General features: G+C 45.0%; 1 protein-coding gene across 6 annotated transcripts in view; it reads right to left on the bottom strand.

The window, feature by feature from the left end:
* Positions 1-236: 236 nt before the first annotated feature.
* Positions 237-17,896, bottom strand: part of PDPK1 (3-phosphoinositide dependent protein kinase 1) — an 83,949-nt gene continuing 66,289 nt past the window's right edge. For all 6 annotated transcript variants that reach the window (XM_023616528.2, XM_070231150.1, XM_023616526.2 and 3 more), the window contains 3 exons: positions 7,585-7,642; positions 6,483-6,635; positions 237-6,066 (listed from right to left, as the gene is read on the bottom strand). In XM_023616528.2, the coding sequence (XP_023472296.2) occupies positions 5,950-6,066; positions 6,483-6,635; positions 7,585-7,642 (328 nt within the window). In that variant the 3' untranslated portion in view covers positions 237-5,949. The remainder of the gene's footprint in view (positions 6,067-6,482; positions 6,636-7,584; positions 7,643-17,896) is intronic.

Genomic DNA, 17,896 nt, shown 5'->3' on the forward strand with positions numbered 1-17,896 from the left:
TTCCGGTCCGGAAAAGCGGCCGGCCATGCCCCCTTCCGGTCGGGACCCGGCGCGGCGTGGTCTGGGAGTGCCGACGCGGGCGGACAGCGCGGCGCCCGGCGACAGGCTCGAAAGGAGCTCGCCGGCCTCCGCCCTGCGCGTGCGGTGCGCGGACGCCGGGTTCCCGGCCCTGAATCCAAGTCTCGACCATGCCCGACCCGCGCCCCCGGCGAAAGGAAGAGCGACTAGCGAGTGTCTACACTCTACATGCTTTTTTTATTATAAGACTACCGAGCATACGTGGAAAATTCATCATCCGGTAACTACATCTAAAGCACAAATATTTGAAAAAAAGAGAATAAACAGATTCATTAAATTATATGATTAAATCATTGACCAAATAGAAAATTTATATAATAAAGCCAGAAAAAAAGTTGTAAAATATAGTTTACAATAATTATTCACATTCAAGGCTGTACATCAATACATACAACAACGTGGCCCCGAACATGAATTCAATCCAAATAATTCATATATTAGATTTTAAATAACACAGACTGAACTAGAGGCCAACAATAGCCAGCAAATAACCTTATATAAGAATAAAAATACAAAAGTGTATATTCTAATATCATTGCATTATTTGTTTTCATAAGTTTTTTAAATTTTTGCTTTGCCTGTACATCACAGTTACAGCTACAGACCAGGTAGAGAATATTACACATGTTCTAACTGACTGCCACCAACCTGAAAGACAGCTAACATACTATTTATTGACTCATCCTATTTTGTTGTTAAGGAACAGCTACAGCAGCTCTAAATACTGCAAGGATTTAATTTGCCAACGTCCAATCAAACTTATGATCACGATAGAGACTTTTCACCAGCAAAATGGCCCCTATTCTTCAGCCAGACGGGTTAGACCAGGGTGGATTACACAGCTAAAAAAAGGTTTGCCTTTTGTAAAAAGTTCTCTGTACACAAAGTTTGGTGTTTCCTCATACTGAAGAAATGAGTTACGGGGAAAATTCAGGTCATTCAGTTGTCCACCACAGCTGTCTGAGCTACAGACAAAACTGCCCTTTGCTGGAACAGCTTCCTCCCCAGACCAGTTTTCCACAGGCAGCCTGTGCCCCTCAGAGGCTCTGGGATTGCCTCCTGCCCTGATTTAAGGTACTTGCCATGTAGGCTGCCTAAAAGCCAAGGGCCACATCCACTTGAGTCGCCATCAGTTCATGTTAGGTTTGGATATGAAAAGAAGCAATGTGGAAAAACAGGTATATGGCAAACTCTCCAAGAATAGTACCTTCACCACACCCTCCCAGCGGCTGCAGCCTCTGCGTCTGGGCAGTGAGCACCCCGCAGTCTGTAGACCTGCCAGGGAGAGGGGCTCGGGTATCAGAGGAAGGCAGGAGACCTAATTCTGCACAATTCAGCCATATCTCTGGCAGAGTCAAGTGGCACTGAGCATGGCACGAAGGAAAATCTCTCATGCATGTTTCCCCTCAGAATCAATGGACCCCAAACTAAAGTGGAGAAATTAAGAATGAAACCAAATTTGGATGGTCTGGACTGGAAGACAACTAGGCAACCTGCAACCCTGTGGGCGAGAAGAGGGGAGAAGCCCTTAAACCCACAGCAGCCAGGGCACACTCCGCAGTGAGAAACCTGGCCACAGGACAGGCAGACTGTATGAAAAAGCCTGGCCACAGGACAGTCACATTCTAGTGAAAAAGCCTGGCTATTGGCTCTACCAAACCGCTCAGACACTCTGACAGAGTCCCACGACTTGAAGAGCATGGGGACAAATAACATTTCTCTGAAACCCAATTGTCTACGTGGTTTCTTTTTCAAGTACAGCCTTTGATCTTTTACTGATTCCAAATAGCCCAATGTACTTTCTGAGTCTATGAACTTAACTACAAATCATCCAAAAAGCATGTGGCAAGGTCAGTTCAACACTTTTTATCTCTGCTGACTGTGCAGATGCAAATTCAGTACCATTGTGGACACAAAGTACAAGATTCTGAAAATACTACCAAGCACTTGAAAGCCACAGCAGCAGGGATGGGAAGGTAACTAACATGCAAGCATAACCAGATCCTTTCAATGAAAATAAATTGGCTTTTGGAAAAATCTGTCACAAAGGAACTGCGGTAATGACATCATTTTAGCATTAAAAAAAAAAAAAGACCAGTCTTATTCAAACATTCTTTGGAACACACAGCTTACCGGAAGTAGATTTGTTCAGAATCTGTAGGACACAAATAAGGAAGTTCTGTACTAGAACTCTGAGCATCTAAGCATCAGATCAAGACAGAGGAAGAGAGATTAATACCACCTTTAAAACTAACAAACTCTTTGACCCAAAAATACCACTTCTAGAAACCGGGGGCAGGGGGGATCAGAGTCAAAAATCAAAGATTTATAAGGATATTCATTGCAGCATTATTTAAATAGTGAAAAATCAGAAACCATCTAAATGTTTTACAACAGGGAAATGGTCAGATAAATTATGATAAAATGTATAGCCATTAAACTACAATAATTAAAAACAATGTTTTTGAATCATTGTTCATGACATGGGGAAATGCTTAAGATAAAATGTTAAGTGAAAAAAGCTAGATGCAAAATGGTGTATGTTGTATGTTCCCAATTTAGTTTAAAAAGGAAACCACTGTTTGTGAAGGGGGGCGGGGGGCAGGCTATACACCAAAATGTTCACAGGGGTCTTTTCTGGGTGGTGAGCCTGCAGTTGATTTTTTCACAAAACAAATGTTTTAAGAAAGTACAGAGTCACCTGGAGCCCCCTGTGCTGGCACCCTGCCATGGGGGGGTGTGTTGGGGGGGGGGGCGTCTGTGCCATGGACCATCACCTGCAATTCCTTCAGGCCTGGGCCACAAATACCAAAGAGTAGCCCTAGGGGGCTGGAGTAGGTGTGGTTCCCACCAGCTTCGGCATGACCCCATCTTTCTCAAAGCAAGTCTGTAACAAGCCTCTGGAGAGTCACCGTTCAGAATGGCAGGCATGCTGTGGTGCCAATCACAAGGTGGGGCTCTGTGCTCCACACGGAGCTGCCCACCACCCCGGTCAGGTTCACAGAAAGACGGAAGCCAGCTTCCTCAAGTTCCCAGAGAGCGGCAAGGCACAGTGGGCTATCCGTGCAGGTGGAGACCATAGCCTTCCTGACCATGCTCCCTCCCCTCCATGCCACGACAGGCCACACGGGATGTGATCCTCTCTGCTTGGCGGGGGCTTGGTGTGGCCTTTACACTTGTCCTTGCCCTCTCTCAGGAAGACACATGGCACCTGGATCTATTAAACAGGGCGTTTTCTTTCTCGCCTTGGATAAATCCACATTTATATTTCCATATGTCTATGTACGCCCACATCTTAGAATGTAAGGCACCTGCACGCTGGGACGATGGCTCTAAGGATGAGCTGGATAAAACTAAAGTCGACAGGAGCAAGCACAGGTAAGAAAGAGTATGTATGGGCCTAAAAAAAAAAAAAAAAGAAAAAGGAGGACTCTGAGTGAGCAGAGAAAGGTGACCTACAGAGAAGGGCTCAGCTGTCACTGGCTCAGGCAAGGGCAGTCACTTCAGCTCCGTCAGCTGCTAGCTCAGCCCTGAACCCCTTATTCTCTGGTTTTGCAGGTTAAGATGGAGCTTGTCGGTTAAGCCCAGGAGGTAGTGGCGCTATCCAGAGGGAAGAATGCGATGCAAGATTCATCTCTCCCCGAGCAGCCCCGCTGAGTGCTCTTGTTAAAGCCAAATACGAGCTCTGCTTGTTTCCCTGTGACCAGACACCTAGGAAGACACTGTGCAAGAGTGGCTTCCAAACTGCACACCCAGACACGGATGTTCTGAGGAGGGTGAACTATAAACACGGGGAGTAAGCCTGAAATCGAACTCCTGAAAGAAAGGGACGAGCGAGACTCACTTTGTGAAAAGCAGGTGAGCACAGGTAAGCCTTTTCAAAACCAAGGAGGAGGAAAGAGGGAGCCTGACTTCTGACCACATGCCCAGGGCAACGCTCTGGTCTCTGGGACACCCCCAGGCCAGGCACGCCCCCAATACCTTGGCACCCCCACAGACACACAGACACACACACTCTCCCCCTCGGCCGGCCCCTCGTGTAGCTCTCACAGAGCCAGAGGACAAGGCCTAAGCAGAAAGCACTGGCAAACTTGGCTACCACCTCGGCTCCCATCCAGACCCCTCTCACTGCCAAGCACAATGGGATCCCCCACATCTGAACTTTTTCCCCAGTTTAAGGAGAGCCGCTCTTATCACTAAAGTTTGAGAAAGACACCTTTCCTCTCAACTTGGACCACTGGTCACCCAGGGTGACGGCTGATTCATTCAAGATAGGAGATGGGGAGCAGAGAAGAAGTCAGGAGGAATCTCTTCTTGTGAGCCTTTTGCTGGTGCCTTTGTGAAAGTCTAAAAGAAATGGCAAAGTTGTTCATCCCCAAGGGACAGAGACATGTCTGTGAGCAGCTCGTGGGTGGTGCCTGCTCCTCTCCCACTTGGGACCGAGGACAGCCCTCCAGGGCCAACCTGGGCAGGAGAGGGGTGGCTGAGCCCCACCAGACCGACAGGAGCTCTCTGTCTGGGAAATAGCAGCAGAGAAAAATTAAAGGACTAGTGAATCCTGGACTGTGTGAGGACACAGCAGGGCACTGCCTCTAAAGGGAAAGGAAGCCAGCCTGAAACTGGAGAAGAGAAGGCTGGGGCACGCGGCTCAGTGTGGTGTTCCTGCCCCTCCTGCAAGGTGAGTAACACTTTTTTTCCAGGCAAAGCCCTGGCAACATGAGAAGGCTTCTAGATTTTCACTGTAGAGATGTAAAAATGCTCTGAGTTAGGTTACAAGAACATTCAGTCACAACACGCACAAGGGTATGTGTGACGGCCGGGAGCCTGCACTCCTCCGTGCCACCTGGATGTGACTGAGTACCGTCCAATTTGCTGAAACCAGGGGTCTCTCAGCCCCTAGGTAATCAATCAGTGGGAGGCCTGCACAATTCACCTTTTAAATAAACTCGCAGGAGGGGCCCACCAGGCCCAGTCTGCCCTGTTGCCTGGCCTCACATGGGACCGGGCAGAGCCCTGCCTCCAGCAGCAACTGGGTGCCAACTGGGCCCCCTTCTGACAGTGCTCCTTGTAGACATGCGCTTGGTTTCCAGCCATGGAGGACAACACTGCTCAGCAGGATGATAAATGTGAACACTTTGCTGGCACCCTCCAAATTCAGCAGCGGCTCCGTATTTCACCTTGACAACCTGTTCTGCTTCTCACCTCCTGGAGCCTGCCTGGCAGAAGCAACATGTGGAGTACTTGCAGACACACAGCAAGAACCACAGAAATCCCACAGCCAGAGCTACTCAAGGAGGTAAGCAACAGGCCTACAGGGGCACGGGGATGGGCCATAAACTAGGGACACAAGAAAAGGAGCACAAGGAGAAAAGCCAAGACCCCCCTCAATGTATGGAGCCCGGGGGCCACCCCCAGCAGAGGCACACACATCTCCCTGGTGAGCAGTTCCATGAGAATACAGGGGCAGAATGAGCCCAGAGACACGCCTCATCCCCTCGGCCACAGCAGGCCCAGCAGGTGAGCAGGGTGTGTGGTGGAGAGCTGGTGACTCGACTCTGTCCACTAGTCTACTAGTCCAGGCAGGAATGGGGCAGACGTGCACGGCGCTGCGTCCCCACAGCAAGGGAGCACGGGAAGCCTCCACAGAGCACAGAGAGCAAGCAAAGCGACCCTGAATTCCTTTTCATTATTGGTTTTGTTCTTCGTGTGGTTGGGTATTTTTTTCTTCTTTTCTTTTAAATAAAAAAGCTGCAAGGTTCCGCTGTCTGCGTCCCCCTTGAGATGGCTGGCAGGTGGTCTGGAAGCGTCCCGATGGCGGCGAGCCGCGCTGGGGCACGTGTCCTGGCAGCGAGTGCAGCAGCTCTGGGCGTGTCACTGCACAGCGGCATCTGGGTGGCTCTGGTATCTGTGCCTCCACACCTCCTGGATCTTTTTGCACCATTTGTGAGCATTCCCGCTCGGGTCCATCAGGTAATATGTCCTGTTTGGCTGCAGAGAGAGAAACCGTTTAATGTTCTCAAGGGAGTCCCACCAAGACCAGCACCTCAACTTGTCGGTGAGAAACCATAAAAAGAAACTGCCGTCCTACTGCAGCCACTGCAAATACCTTCTGGAAGCATGTGAGCACGTGGCTTTTTCTCCTCCCACATATGTGCAGAGATTAAATATGCAAAGTGATGACCGACAGATCCCTTCAGGCACCCTTGAACTAAAAAACAAGCACAGGTGTCTCCTGTCCCAACTCAGGACTAAGCTGTGAACTCGGGGCCCCTGGGACATGGGAAAGGGGGAGACAATCACCTGGAGGCCAGCTGCCCCTTAGGCCACAGCACTTTGCTGCTTTGATTGGAGGCACAAAGGCCTCCGACTGCCCTGCAGAGGAGAACCCATAGGGACAAACTCACCGTGTGGACAAAGAAGGTTTTAAAATTCTTGGCCTCTGGTCGGAGTTCTTGTGACCATGGAATTTCACCTTTCAGGACTTTGTTGACAGGATCAACATAATATAAGTGTGGCCCTTCTGTGAGTAGTAACTGTCGTCGTCGTGCAAATAAACCCTGATGCAAAAAAAACAAAGACCCTGCTTGCCAAGGGTCTTGCGTGCTGACAGCACTTCCTGCTGCCTCAGAACCTGGACCGTCAGATTAGCTCAGGCACAGGGACCACCGCCAGCCACCTGTCCACTCACCTCAGACAAAGGTGTGCACACCTCATCCCCCCGTGGACCCAGCCACTCCTCAGGTCAGAGAATGAGGAAGCACTGACTGCCTGGTCTACCTCGCCTTGGGCACTGAATCCTAACACCCCATCTGGGGCATCTCTGCTTTGGCTGTCACATACGGAGGCAGCAGCAGTGCTCGGCAGCAAACCTGAGGCCTGCACACCAGCACAAGTCCCTGCCGCTGAGCAACTCCCACAGGCCTGCCACACAGTCAGGCCCCCCCGCATCTCGTGCCCTCTGCTCCTCCGTCACGGAGGCGCTCACTCGCTGAGCATGCACTGTGGGTGAGGCTGAGCATGGCCAGGAATGGAGACCAGGAGCCTGAGCTTAGAAAGGCCCACATCAACAGACGGAGAACATTTGCAGAGTCCAGTTTTTGACACAATCCACTTAATCCATATAACATAGTAAGTAATTTCCAGAACAATTCTGATGAATAGATGACTTGCTGGGATATCAGACACAGCCTCCGCGACTGGACAGAAACCTTGACATGGGTGAACCCAACCTCATGGAGACATGAGAACATGGCTCCCGAGTCAAAAGTGAGAGGCTGTATTTCTATTTGGCCACGGCCTAACCGTGTGGTTACAATCAGGTTCCCCTGAACGGCTGAAATCTTCCTTAACTATAAAATCTAGAGATGATCTCTAAAAGGGAACAAGATGAAGGATGCTATGTGCAACAAGTTATAGCAGGAGCCCAGGAAGCCCTGATCCTGAGTCAGAACCGGGACGGAGATGCAGACCCGACGCACAGGAGGGAGCAGCAGGAATCTGACTTACCTTTCGCTTATCTACTGGACCCATTTTTAGTATTAAATTATTTTCTACAAACTGATGCCTATAAAAAGAAGAAAACAAGAATGAGACACGCACATGAGAGTCAGTGACAGAAATTCTCCAAACTCCTCCCTTCAGAACAAAGTTCCTGACGGCATTTGTGAACTTTGTTTGAATCAAGCCTCTCCCTTCACAGATCCACACCCACTTCAGTACCACAAGGAAACTCCAAATCTAACTTGGTATGCAAGCACCCACTGCTCTATAGAATTTGCCATCTGTATTTGGACCAGGGTATACAGACACCAGAAATAGCGCCTGCCATCACCTCTCGGTTGGCAGTGTTCACACAACAAAGAAAATGCAGAGGGGAGATGGTGCTGCAGACCTGAGCCCGTAACACACGTCCTTGTTACTTTAAACAAAGCTGGGGCAAGACGCAAAATCTCACCAAAAGGGTGGAGGCTGCTGGGAGTCAACCCCAGGACGCAGACTGCCGCTCCTAAGTTACCTCCCCAAGCTGGGAGCCCCAGTTCAGTGCTCAGAAACAACTGAGCAGCCCAGAATTACAAGTCCCTAAAAGACCCAAGTGGGACTTGGTTTAAGAACATCTTATCTGGCGTTTCTACCATAGTAATAAAGTACTTTTATTCAAATATAGCAGGAATTTGGAAGAGAAAGCTTCAAATACAGGTTTTGGTTTGATACACATTGTTAGCAAGTATACTCCACTTTGCTTACTAGGAGTTTAAAAGAGGCTGTTTTAATGTCTACAGGTTGTCTCTTTTGGTGAAAGCTAACAGTTACTGGCTTATGCTCTGTCTGATCTTACTGAAATTTCTAATCTGAGGTTCTGCTGTAGAAACAGAATGTTTTAGATTTCAAAAAACCATAAGACAGCTGTCTCCTCAAACAGTGATCATTTTACCATGTAATCTTCTGAGCACATCCACATGCTTCCCTGGCTCCTTGCGGGACCTACTGCACATGTAGGACTGGCCAAGCTGGTGGAATCATGTTCCCCTACTCCAGCTCACCTAGCCCCAAGGTCTGCCCAGCCTAACCCAACGAGACCAACGCCCACTCCTAGCCCCGAGTAAACTAATGCAGGCTCATGTGGATTTTGAAACCAACTAAGGAGAATTATAACAAAAAAAGTGCTGTGACCTATATGAGGAAAGGGGCAATACTTTGCTCTCAGAGGTATTTTATATTTTATTTTTTTATTTTTTGGTGAGGAAGATTGGCCCTGAGCTAATATCTGTTGCCAACTTTTCTCTTTTTGCTTGAGAAAGATGGTCCCTGAGATAGCATCTGTGCCAATCTTCCTCTACTCTGTATGTGGGACACCGCCACAGCATGGCCTGATGAGTGGTATGTAGGTCCATTCCTGGAATCTGAACCTGTAAACCCCAGGCTGCCAAAGTGGAGTGCGAGAACTTGACCACTACATGACTGGGCCAGCCTCACTCTCAGAGGTATTTTAAAACCAAACAAACAAACAAAAACAAGACTTGAAACAAAGAGAAAAAAATTAAGGAAATTTTTGAAAAGAAAATATAATGAGGATCTACTGTGGCACAGAAATAGACGGATAAAACAGTGGAGCCAAACACAAAGCTTCTCCTAACAAACAGGCCCTATTAAGTGAGTATTCAATGTGTAGTGATGACTCCCAAGTCAATAAGAAGACAACTTTAATTAAATTACATGGGGGGTATGGTGGGGGCGGGGGGTCCAATTTAAGCCCAGGCTGGTGAAAGATCTCACCACCAACTCTTCAGTTAGCCAGGCTGCTGGGCACCAGGCTGATGGCACTAGATTGCCAGAGCAGCCTGCCAGACAGGCAAGGAAGGAAAGGCCTCATAGTGTCTCTGCAGCTTCAGGTGGATTAACATGAGAGACAGTGTAAAACATTAAATCAAACAAGAGAAGAACTCGAACAAAAAGAGAAGGGGATATTTGCCTGGGTGGGAGGGGTTACTTTCTAAACTGAAAACAAAACAAGTCACTAAATACAGACTAACAGACATGACTACATGAGAACAAACAGAACCTCTAACTACAAAAATAACCAAAATTAACAAGAAAACAGGCCAAAAAAGAGTTTCAGCAAATACAACCCACAAAGAGTCAACATCTGTACTCCACAGAGCATAGACAAAGTGACACAAAAGACTTAAAACCTCAACAGAGGGGCCGGCCCGGTGGTGCAGTGGTTAAATGCACATGTTCCACTTTGGTGGCCCAGGGATCGCCAGTTCAGATCCCGGGTGTGGACATGGCACTGCTTGGCATACCATGCTGTGGTAGGCGTCCCACATACAAAGTAGAGGAAGATGGGTACAGATGTTAACTCAGGGCCAGCCTTCCTCAGCAAAAAGAGGAGGATTGGCAGCAGATGTTAGCTCAGGGCTAATCTTCCTAAAAAAAAACAAAAAACAAAAAAAAACAACAGAAAACTGAGCAACGGATACAAACTGGAAATTCCCCAAAGAGGAATTAAGTGACCCAAAAAATCCTCAATGGCCCTACATGAAGAAATGAAACTGAACCCCACTTTTCCCATGGTCTCCTGGCACACAGGCAGGACTCCAAGGGTGTGGACAGAGATGGTCAGAAGCTCCATTATTAGCATAACCACCACAGTCCATTCATTCAGTTAATTAACCAATTAGCTTACAACAGGCTACTAGATATTTATCTACTTTGAAAACTTTAAGTACTTACAGGTATTATTTTGACGTTTTACTTCAAAAAGTCAATTCCCACTCCCCTGAAGAAAACACCCCTCCCCCCAGCAAAGGCACCTTTTTCTCTTGGGCAGGTGGTAGATGCCAGATGCTGTCTGCAGATTAAGAGCCAAAACCAGACCTAAGTCAGACACACCTACCTCTGAGCACGTAGATGGGACTTTATCACAGCCTCACTTTCACAAAAAGCATTCTGGCTCACCCCATACAGGTGACATTTATCATCATCTCTCTATGGATGTCAAAATAGGGGCCTCATGACTGGCCTACAATCATTTCACAAGGGGTGAAAGTGTAAAATCCCCCTTTTTCCTGATTCCAAAGCCAGAGTTCTCTCTTCTGCCTAACTCACCCTACCCAGACCTCAAATTATATTCAAGGATGCAAGCCTGAAGCCACCAGCAAGCTTGGACCATTTCAGGGCACAGCAACCTCCAGGAGAACCCAGTGAGGCTGCCAGAGCCCCGATGTAGCACTTCTGACCGCTTTAGAAGGGCTCTCCACACTTGGCTTCTGGGCAAGCAAGGGAGGACCAAGCGGCCATGCTGGTTTGTTCTAAAAGCCAGCTCTCAAACCTTCACGTCTAGGTACCCCTTTACACTCTTAAACTTTAGAGAAGACACCAAAGAGCTTTCTTTATTTGGGTTACATCCATCAATAGTTATGTATGAGAAGTTAAAACAGACATTCTCAAACATTTATTTAATTCATTAAAAAATAAACCTGTTACATACTAATATAAATAACAATTTTATTTAAAAAATAACTTTTTTCCCAAAGAAAATTAACAAGAAACATGACACTGCTATACATTTTCCAAATCTCTTTACTATTTGGTTTCATACAAGAGAGCTGATTCTCATGTCTGCCTCTGCCTTCACTCTACTGTGATGTGTTGACTGGGATGAAGTACACAAAGAAATCAGCCTCAGTCAGATAAGCAGCTGGAAGACGGAGGAATATGTTCATAGCCTTTTCAGATATTTGTGGGCATTCTTCTTCGATACTACACCAAAACCCGACAAGTGTAGTTTCTTAAAGTTAGCTGCCACGTGGAAGCCGAATCCCCAACAATGAATTTTTCATGCTGTATAACATTAGAATCCATCAGTCCACCCTGTGCTTTGAAGAGATCCTCCACCCTGGGATGATTTTACAGCATCATACACTAGTCATCTGGAAAACAGTGGCTTGCTGAATCATGGAGAATTTCCAAACAATGAAAAATTTCATTGTACAATATCAACAAATCGATTCATTAATATCACTACCTATCTCCTCAAAAAAGTCTTTAGAGATGCCAGCCCTCTGGCCGAGTGGTTGAGCTCGTGCAGTCTGCTTCAGCGGCCCAGGGTTTTTGCCAGTTCGGATCCTGGGCATGGACATGGGCCATGTTGAGGCAGCTTCCCACATGCCACAACTAGAAGGACCCACAACTGAAAATACACAACTATGTACCGGGGAGCTTTGGGGAGAAAAAGGAAAAATAAAATCTTTAAAAAATAAAATACTAAACAGTCTTTAGGTATTGGGAAGATGTCAAGCTCACAGTGATAAAGTTTCCCAAAATTCTAATTTTCATTTGAGGTTTTGATTTTATTATTGGTAACAAATACTAGCAGTTGCTTTCCTTGATGTGACACGTTCATTCCATTCCTTTTCCAGAAAAATGTCTGCAAAATAGCCAAGTCCGAATGACCATAGTTTGTCAATCAAACTTTCCAGTGAAAGTGGTATTCTATGAAAAGAGCAGCTGGTTTTGCTCCCAATGCAAACCATCACACAAGTGCTTTTTTTTTCTTTCTTTTTTGTTCTTGAGGAAGATTAGCACTGAGCTAACATCTGCTGCCACTCCTCTTCTTTTTGCTGAGGAAGACTGGCCCTGAGCTAACATCTGTGCCCATCTTCCTCCACTTTATATGTGGGATGCCTACCACAGCATGGCTTGCCAAGCAGTGCCACGTCCGCACCCGGGATCCGATCTGACGAACCCCGGACCCCCAAAGCGGAACGTGCACACTTAGCCACTGTGCCACTAGGCCGGCCCCACACAAGTGCTTTTCTTGAGATAAGTGTCACCCCTGGGTTGGCAGCAGATGTGCTTTACGCATACTTCCCATTTCATTATACAGAATATAAATAAATCAATGATTTTTAATGACTACTCATAAGTGAGACCGGCTTCTTTTCTTTTTTCCCTGTGAGCATGTGGCTGTGAAGAACCCAGGTCTTCTAGCATTACTTGGTGCCACAGCCTGGATTCATGATCTGGCAAAGGCAGTTTTACCCACCACTGTTTCTGGACCCTCAGTGCATGTGTCAACACATCTGTTCCAGAACAAACCATGAGATTCAAAAGAGGAGCTCCACACTGACAGTTTCAGCACCATCTGTGCTTATTGCCAAGCACTCAGGCAAAAGAATATCTTCTTTGGTGGTAAGTTGGGATTGATAACAGATAAATTCAAGCAAAGCAGCAAGTCTAGTCCCATCCGCAGAGACATCCACTCGTAAGGCAAAAGTGCAGCTCAGCAGTAGAGATACCCACCCCACTGCATGCCAGCAGCCACAGCTTTAATCCTGTGAGCTCCTCTATCAGACATATGGAGGCAGAGCTGGGACTTCTCTCGCCGACTTCCATCCAGCAGACACTCAGCAATGTCAACAGCCCAAGGCTTTTTCATCTCCCAGCTCACAAGTGCACTTCTCTGACCTTCACAACATTAACGTCTCTGTAAGACGCTTCAGGGGCTTTTTAATGTTTGGCTTTGAAAGAGCTCATCACGTGTACATTTAAAACATTCAATTCTTTTACCTTTAAAACTGAATGGTTGCTCTCAAAATGCTGCTGCAATTTAAGAGGCACCATAATAGTATGCAAAAACATTCTATCCACAGACACAAAATGGCAAGGTTTGAACATCTAGAAAGTCAACGGAAAGACAGCATTTGTCCTATTTTTGTTTCATATTTACAGTTTCACCCAGTTTCTCGGGAGTAGATCCTCTTTCCATGAGTCAGAGAACTCTCTGATATGTCTGTGTCTTCTTTTTAGCATCTTTAGACTTGGTGGTGCTGCTGTGGATTGAGAAAGCAAGTCTTCTCCCTTTTTAAGTCAATGAGCCATACTTAAATAAGAAAAATATATTATAAATGTTCTTTTATATTAAAATATATCATTAAAATCTAAAATAAGTTTCAGATAAAATTTAGAAAAGCTTTTGAGAAATTTCTTAATATTACTGCAAAACAACCCAACAAAGTGTACTTACTTCTTGTTGTATTTGCATGTAGGTACAAGGAAAGCTTCAGGATTTCCAATCAATAATTTATTGGATGATACGATGTTACAGTAATTATAGCAGGCATAAGTGAAGACAGCTAGTAACAGCCCAGTAGAAATACTGAGAACTTATTAATCCCTAAAAATGCACACCTCTGTATCATAAACCTACGTCTTTGGAAGACTCAAAAAATATAAGACAGCATGAGGTCTGCATCATGGCAGACAGAGCTGTTCCCCTAGGCATACACCTCTAAGATACAACAAAAAAGACATGTGTTAACCAACAGAGGACATCCACACAACACAACAGACGTCTGAGAAATTCACACAGCCATATGTCTGAAGGTGGGGGTGCTGGACGCCCCCAGGGAGGCCGTGGAAGGAGGTAAGCAGATTTCCTCCCCCTCCTCAGTGGCAATGATCTAGGGTGCTGGACCTTGCACAGTGGCTGAAACACAACTCTGAGAGGAGAAGGGGAAAAAGGCAGTCCTCTGAAGAAATGCTTTCACTCTTGAAGTTCCTTTCCAGCCCACGGGAATGCTCCACACTGAGGTAGCTAAGCCACCGTGGGAGCACCGTCACAAGTCGAGCAGCCCAGGCCAGCACACAGTGAGTGTACAGCGGGAGAGTGGGCAGCAAAGAAGGCGCACCCCTCCCCCATCCCATCTGGCACACCAGCTCAGCTGGTCAACCAGCGCAGGGGATCCCCACCAGAGCACCAGTGCCTGTGTGTTTGAAGCAGCAGTGGCCAGACGCAGAGAGCTCTATTGGCACCACTTTCAACAGACAGGCACAAATGCCAGGGATCATAGTGGGCTCAGAAAACACATCTCCTGCTCCCCACCCCAGTGGTGGTAAGTGGAATCTATGACCAGATAATACCACTATGTGACAGCAAAACTCCACCCCATCAAACAGCATGAACAAACATATTAACACTCCAGACCAGAAGGAAAATGACAAGTATCCAGAAACCAATCCTGAAGTGACAGAATGAACAATCTAAATGACAGAGAATTCAAACGAGTTACCATAAAAAAACTCAACAAGATCAATGAACTCAGGAATAAAATTAATGAGCAGAGGGAATTCTTCACAAAAGAGGTTGAAACTATTTAAAAAAAAAAACAATCGAGCTGGCTCCATGGCATAGTGGTTAAGTTCACGTGCTCCACTTTGGTGGACCAGGGTTCATCGGTTCAGATAGTGGGTGTTGACCTACACCACTCGCCAAGCCACGCTGAAGCAGCATGCCACATACAAAACAGAGGAAGATGAGCAGAGATGTTAGCTCGGGGCCAATCTTCCTCACCAGAAACAAAACAAAACAAACAATCAGAAATGTTGGAGATGAAGAACACAATGAATGGAATAAAAAAAAAATCTGGAATCCTTAAAGAACAGACCTGATATTATGGAGGAGAGAATTAGCAATCTAGAGGACAGAAATATAGAAACCCTTCAGGTGGAGGAGGAGAAAGGATTAAGACTAAAAAGAAATGAAGAAATTCTCTGAGACACATCCAATGCAATTAGGAAATGCAACATAAGGATTATAGGTATCCCAAAGTGAGAAGGGAGGGAGAAAGGAGCAGGGAGCTTCTTCAAAGAAGTAATAGCTGAGAACTTCCCAAACCTGGCAAAGTACCTGGAATTACACGTAAATGAAGCTAATAGAACTCCTAACTACATCAATGCAAAAAGACCTTGTCCAAGGCCTATATTAGTAAAACTGGCAAAAGTCAATAACAAAGAAAAAACCATTAAGGGCAGCAAGGCAGAAGAAAATAAACTACAAAGGAAGCCCATCAGGCTTTCAGCAGCTTTCTCAGCAGAAACCTTACAGGCTAGGAGAGAGTGGAATGATATATTCAAAATACTGAAAGACAAAAACTTTCAGTCCAGGATACTCTATCCAGTGAAACTATCCTTCAGATACTATGAGAAATAAACACTTTCAGAGATAAACAAAAGCTGATGGAGTTCACCGCCACAAGACCCCCTCCAAGAAATAATCAAGAAGGCCATCATACCTGAAAAAGAAAAAGAAAGGGTTTACAAAGCCTTGAGCAAGGAGATAAATAGACAGACAAAACCAGGAAATTGCAGCTGTCTATCAGAACAGATTAGCAAACACTTAATTATAACATTAAAGATAAAGGGAAGGAAAGCATCAAAAACAACCATAATCACTTCATTTTAATCACAAACACACAGCACAAAACAGAGTAAGTTGTCACAACAATAACTTAGATGGGGAAGAAGAAAGGGATGAAACCTGCTTAAGACTAAGGAGATAAGAGGCTCTCAGAAAATGGACTATCATCTACGAGATATTTTATACACGCCTCATGGTAACCACTAAACAAAAATCAGAACAGAGACACAAATGACAAATAAATAGAAAACTGAGATAGAGAATCACCAAAGTGAATTAGCAGTCAGAAGTACACAGGGCGAGAAACAAGGGAAATACAGAATCAAAAACAATAGATAAAATGGCAGCATTAAGCCCTCATATGTCAATAATTACTCTAAATGTAAATCGACTGAATTCTCCAATCAAAGGCAGAGTGGCTTGATGGATTAAAAAACAAGACCCAACAATATGCTGCCTCCAGGAAATACATCTCAGCTCTAAAGACAGACTCAGAGTGAAGGTATGGAAGACAATACTCCAAGCTAATGACAAGCAAAAGAAAGCAGGTGTTGCCATACTTATATCAGACAAAGTAGACTTCAAGACAAAAAAGGCAATGAGAGACAACAAGGGGCAATATATAATGATAAAGGGGACACTCCACCAAGAGGACGTAACACTTATAAATATATATGCACCTGACACAGGAGCACCAAAATACATAAAGAAACTGTTGACAGACCTAAACGGAGAAATTAACAGCAACACAGTAATAGTAGGTGACCTCAACACCCCACTTACATCAATGGATAGATCATCCAGACAGAAAGACAACAAGGAAATAGTGGCATTAAATGAAAAACTAGACCAGATGGACTTAACAGATATATGTGCAGAACGCTCCATCCAAAAAACAGCAGAATACACATTCTTCTCAAGTGCACACGGAACATTCTCAAAGACACATCATATGTTGGGAAACAAGGCAAGCCTCAATAAATTTAAGAAGACTGAAATCATGTTAAGCATCTTTTCCGACCCTAATGCTATGAAACTAGAAATTAACTACAAGAAAAAAGCTGGGAAACTCACAAACATGTGGAGACTATACAACATGCTACTGAACAACCAACAGATCAATGAAGAAATTAAAGGAAAAATCAAAATAATCTGGAAACAAATGAAAATGAAAATACACCATACCATCTCACATGAGATGTAGGAAAAGCAGTCCTAAGAGGGAAATTCATAGCAATACAGGCCCACTGTAACAAACAAGAAAAATCTCAAATAAGTAATCTTAAACTACACCTAAGAGAACAAGAAAAAGAACAAACAGAGCCCAAAGTCAGCAGAAGGAGGGAAATAATAAAATTTAGAGCAGAAATAAGTGAAATAGAAACCAAAAGAACAATAGAAAGGATCAATGAAACTAAGAGCTGGTTCTTTGAGAAGACAAAGAAAAAAATCCTTAGCCAGATTCACTAAGAAAAAAGGAAAGGTCAAATAAAAAGAAAATTAGAAATGAAAGAGGAGAAATTACAATGAATATCACAGAAATACAAAGAATTATAAGAGAATACTATGAAAAACTATATGCCAACAACTTGGACAATCTAGAAGAAATGGATAAATTCTTAGACTCATACAACCTCCCAAAACTGAATCAAGAAGAAATACAGAATCTGAATAGACCGATCACAAGTAAAGCGATTGAAAGAGTAATCAAAAAACCTCCCCCAAAATAAAAGTCCAGGACCAGATGGCTTCTCAGGAGAATTCTACCAAACATTCAAAGAAGATTCAATATGTATCTTTCTCAAACTATTCCAAAAAACTGAAGAAGATGGAATACTTCCTAACTCATTCTATGAGGCCAACATCACCCTGATCCCAAAGGCAGACAAGACAACACAAAGAAGAAAAATTACAGGCCAATATTGCTGATGAACATAGATGTAAAAATCCTCAACAAAGTATTGGCAAACCGAATACAGCAATACACTAAAAGGATCATGCACCATGATCAAGTGGGATTTATACCAGGGATGCAGGGATGGTTCAACATCCCCAAATCAATCAATGTGATACACCACATTAACAAAATGAGGAATGAAAACCACATGATCATCTCAA

This window comes from Equus caballus, chromosome 13 (assembly GCF_041296265.1).
Source record: "Equus caballus isolate H_3958 breed thoroughbred chromosome 13, TB-T2T, whole genome shotgun sequence".
NCBI classification, from domain to species: domain Eukaryota; kingdom Metazoa; phylum Chordata; class Mammalia; order Perissodactyla; family Equidae; genus Equus; species Equus caballus.